The sequence below is a fragment of the Mus pahari genome, chromosome 5, assembly GCF_900095145.1.
Source record: "Mus pahari chromosome 5, PAHARI_EIJ_v1.1, whole genome shotgun sequence".
NCBI lineage: Eukaryota > Metazoa > Chordata > Mammalia > Rodentia > Muridae > Mus > Mus pahari.
In genome coordinates, this window is record NC_034594.1 from 60,640,210 (window position 1) to 60,645,440 (window position 5,231).

Below are 5,231 nucleotides of genomic sequence, written 5' to 3' on the forward strand. Positions count from 1 at the left end.
TCTTCCTTCTGTTTGATGTCTCTGCCCCATGTTTTATTCCATGATTTCCTACTTCCCAGTTCTCTCTCTCTCTCTCTCTCTCTCTCTCTCTCTCTTTCTCTCTCTCTCTCTCTCCCCTCCCCCCTCTCTCTCTCCTTCCCTCTGTCCCTCCTTCCCCCTCTCCCTCTTCCTCCCCCTTTCCCCATCCTTCCCTCCCTCCCCTTTTCCCTTTCTCTCTACACATATAGGCAATGCAGTTGTCATAAGGTGCTCCTCTACCACCACCATTGATGAAATCATCCTCTAGTAGGCCCCAGAATAGCACAATAGATGTCAACAACAGATAGCAAAGGAAAACTAATCATGAACAACAAAAGCCAGAGTCAGTATACTGCAATGAATGCTTTTTTTCTCCTTCATTTTCCAATTACCAGATCATGAAGAAAACATATAACACAGCTTGCAAAAGCAAAAATTTTGAGACATCTGGTTAAAGATGACAGATAAACTCAAATGATTTGCTCTATATTCTCCTGAAATTTCAGTGGGATAAAAGACTGTAAAATAACAACAGCAATAGAAGGTTAAAAAATGAAATTCCAGTAGACCTTAAAGATTAAAGCATCAATGGAAAAATGACAAGAGAAAAATAAAAAAATTAAGAAGCAAGTTTCACACCAGAATCTCTTCTGGAGTTTACATTAAAATATGCCAGTGAGGCTCAAAGAAGATTTGATAATGAAATATTTAGAAGGGAAGACCCCTCTCAAAAAAATTGTAGCAGAAAATAAAACAGCCGTTCAAAAACATGTAGGAAACAAAAGAGTTTCAAGAAAAATACTGTAAAAAATGATTTAATTAAATCAGTAAAGAAAGGAACTATTTCACACTGATAAGCGAACAGGCAGCTACAAAAAGAAATATCAGAAGAAAACAACATCAACTGAACTCTCAGAAATAAAAATACACACAGGAATTATGGCAGGAAGAAATCTATAAATTTTGCTGGGAAACTGAGTTGATAAAACTTCTAAAAAGCTTCTAGAATAGAAATAGATTTCAAGCATATGACCAGGCACTGAAACCATATGAAAGTTTTCAGTGCTCTTGATAGAGTCTAGAAAATAAAATCCTTAGAAGAGAGATATCCAACCCAGGATTTTATACTCAGCTAAACTATCCATCAGACAATCCAGTAGAAAAAGGGTATTTTCAGATAAGTGTGATCCCCTGCTTCTCTCTCGTATTTCTAATTTTTTTCTGGAAGTCTAGTGTGGCAGTAAACTATTGAAAGAAATATAACTAGTAGAAAGTAAATAGCCAGAAAGATACAGAGGGAATAACAAACTCATGCTTATTCCTACTCTTTTCACAGTGCCAACTAAGTGGAATCAGTTTACACATCCATCAATACATAAATGGATCATGAACATGTAGTTTATATTTTCAATGGAATTTTATTCCATGTTTAAGAACAATGAGATTGGGAGGCAGAGACAGGTGGAATTCTGAGTTCGAGGCCATCCTGGTCTACAAAGTGAGTTCCAGAACAGCCAGGGCTATATAGGGAAACCCTGTCTCAAAAAAACAAAACAAAACAAAAACAAAAACAAAAAAAAGAACAATGAAATTTGCAGTCAAATGGATAGAACTAGAAAATATAATACTGTGGTAATGCAGGCTCCAAAAGACAAATGTGTTTTCTCTCATATGTGGATTCTAAATTCTAAAGGTTAAACATGTGTATTCAAGTGAGAAGAGATGAGAGAGAGAGAGAGAGAGAGAGAGAGAGAGAGAGAGAGAGAGAGAGAGAGAGAGAGAGAGAGAGAGAGAGAGAGAGAGAAGTTCATGAGAAGGGGAAAGAGGCTTAAATGCAACAGTTCTTTCAAGGTCGATGACCATTTTAAAGGGTCACATATCAGATATCTTGTATATCAGATATTTATATTACACTTCATAACAGTGTCAAAATTAGAGTTATTAAGTAGCAACAAAATAACTTTATGGTTAGAGTTCACCACAACATGAGAAACTGTATTAAAGGGTCTCAGCATTAGGAAGGTTGAGAACCATTGCTTTAAAGGAAGGTATGGGGTAGACAAAGGAATACATGAGATGTGAAAAGAAAAGGGGAGTTACTGTAGGGGAGGTCAGAGCATGGAAAGCAGAAGTGGGAAGGGAGGCCAAGGACATCAGTCACTTGTATATTTTTCTTATCGTTGTTTCTACAACAGTATACTTAAATGATATCAGATATTATAAAAATAATTTTAAAATAACAATGAATGAAAAGCTCCAAGTATCTCAGTAATGAGCTAAAAGGACAGCCTTACTAATTTGAAAAGTCAAAAAGCTCCAGGAAACATTTGTTTTAAAAGTAACACTGATGCTGGGTGGTGGTGGCACATGCCTTTAATCCCAGCATTTGGGAGGCAGAGGCAGGCAGATCTGCCAGTGTGATCTATAAAGTGAGCTCTAGGACTGACAGGGCTACATAAGGAAATGTGGTCTCAGGAAACAAAACAAAACAAGTAACATTGTAAAGCTATGAGTTAGAATATATAATGATGACAGATACAAAACTCTGGGAGCTTTGAGGTTAATTTCAAATAACTAAATTAAAAGCCAGTCAAACACAGAAGAGGACACACACACACACACACAAAGACAATTTACCAAATGTTGTTATAAAAAAATAATAAATGTATGACTATAGGCCAAACTTGTGGATAGCACTTTTAAAACATTCTAAGGAAACACTGTATATTTCCATAACCCTAATTATGAGAGTATCACTCCCTGTAGGCAGTGGGACTGAAACCATGTGTGCATACAGAGAGGGGTGTGGGGAATGATGGTCACTCTGGAGGAGTCAAAAGCCAATGAGCAAGGCAAAAAGCTTAGCAACAGAAATACACGTGTGCTGGATGGCAATGTAGAAATATCCAAGGATCCAGCTACGTGTGTGAAGACAGTGGTCTCTGAGGAGGACTGAACAGAAGACACAGCCTCAAATCTCTCTGAAGAAGTTTGACTTATGAACCAAGCCCATATACAAATCCAAAAAAAATGAATAAAATCTATGTTGATAAAACAAAAATCTATAAATTTATGAACTCAGGTCATTCATGCTTAAACTCACAATAAACTGCACATACTTTAACTGATAGTTCAATATCATCTTTCATATTTATAAGAAGAATTTTAATAGGACTAACCTGACTGATGAAATATTATGTGAGTTTTTAAGTATTTAGAAACTATACTTTCTGAATGAACCTGTAAATATGAATTGCAGCATAAGAGCTAATAATGATAAAGGAGGAACATTTTACCGTCTGATCCAGGGGGCCCCTCTGGTCCTGGTGCGCCAGGCAGGCCGGGTAGCCCTGGCTTGCCAGGTTTTCCTGGGGCACAGTCAAATCTTCCAGGAACACCAGCTTCTCCTGGAAATCCTGGAGGACCAGGAGCCCCTGGTGGTCCAGGAGGTCCCATCATGCCTACGAGGAAAATCAAGGGTGGAAATTACCCATGTTCTCAAGAGTATATGTTTCGGTAGAAGTTACAATCAGCACATTTATAGGAAAATGGTTAGAAATGGACATCACACCATAAAACAAGTCAGACACAGAGAGAAGCGCCCCATGACCTCACTTACATGTGGACTCTAACTTAAACTCAGACAGGAGAGCAGAATGGCAACTGTTGGGGAAGAAGGAAGTGAGGAGTATAGAGGAGTATAGAGTATAGAGGTGGTGAACCAAGGGACAGGATTTCTGGTGAACCAAATAAATCCTGGAGATTCACTGTACAGCATGCAGACGGCAGTGAACAAGCCACATTGCATACTGGAAATCACTAAGAGGAGAGACCTTCTATTTTTTCTTCCTCTGTCTGAGTTACTATATTCAACATTATGTTTACTAGGCCCATTCCTTCACAGAAATAGCTCATTGGCAATTTGATGACACTTACATTAAGCTTTTAGATTTCTTAGGGAAGTACAGAGATTTTGGCAATATTAATTCTTCCAATCCACGAGCATGGTATCTTTCCACATTAAACTATATTCTTTAATTTCTTTTTTTTTAATCTTTTGAATTTTTATTGCATTCATTTAAGTTTTTTGTTGTTGTTGTTGTTTTGTTTTTATTTATTCACGTGACATCCGGCTCACTGCCCACCTCCTGGTCACCCTCTCCCACTATTCTTCCCCCCACCTACCTTCAAAGAAGGGAGATGATTTTTTTTAGATCTTTTATTATTATTATTATTATTATTATTATTATTTTCTTTATTTACATTTCAAATGCTATCCCGAAAGTTACCTATAACCCACCCCCGCCCCTGCTCCCCTACCAACCCACTCCTACTACTTGGCCTGGCCTTCCACTGTACTGGGTCATATAAAGTTTGTAAGACCAAGGGGCCTCTCTTCCCAATGATGGCCGATTAGGCCATCTTCTGCTACATGTGCAGCTAGAGACACGAGCTCAGGGGGTACTGGTTACTTCATATTGTTGTTGCACCTACAGGATTACATCCCCCTTCAGCTCCTTGAGTACTTTCTCTAGCTCCTCCATTGGGGACCCTGTGTTCCATCCAATAGCTGACTGTNAGCATCCACTTCTGTGTTTGCCAGGCACTGGCATAACCTCACAAGAAGCCCCTATATCAGGGTCCCTTCAGCAGAATCTTGCTGGCATGTGCATTAGTATCTGGGTTTGGTGGCTGATGATGGGATGGATTCCTGGATGGGGTAGTCTCTGAATAGTCCATCCTTTCATCTTAGCTCTAAATTTTGTCTCTGTACTTATATCAGAAGGGAGATCTTAAATAAAATCCTCCTTCCATACACGTGCAGGCACATGTGCATACAAACCAGTTATGAGGGTGCAGGCATGGCCAGTGTGTTGATCTACTAGACTCTGGCAATCTCCTGGGTGTGTGCAGGGCATTGAGTTGTATACTTTACACAGACACAATTTTAGGTGAACAGGAAGCCAACAAAGCTTCAGAGTGAGAGAGAGGGGAAGCTCGGGAAATGCAGACATAGGATCCCAGATTGAGGCTAGCCTGGACTACACAGAGTGTATTGCCAAAGCCCTGCTTTTCAAAAGGTGATTGCTAATTAGAAAGCAGGAGCCTTTTTTTTTCTCCCACTGGATGGTTTTAGCTCCCTTGTCAAAAGTCAAGTGACCATAGGTGTGTGGATTCATTTCTGGATCTTCAATTCTATTCCATTGATCTAC

At 39.1% G+C, this 5,231-nt stretch overlaps 1 protein-coding gene across 1 annotated transcript in view; it reads right to left on the minus strand.

Annotated features, from left to right (window-relative positions):
* Positions 1 to 5,231, minus strand: part of LOC110321617 (collagen alpha-4(IV) chain) — a 121,830-nt gene that overhangs the window by 50,343 nt on the left and 66,256 nt on the right. The window contains exon 20 of the mRNA XM_029538683.1: positions 3,315 to 3,479. Within this exon, the coding sequence (XP_029394543.1) occupies positions 3,315 to 3,479 (165 nt within the window). The remainder of the gene's footprint in view (positions 1 to 3,314; positions 3,480 to 5,231) is intronic.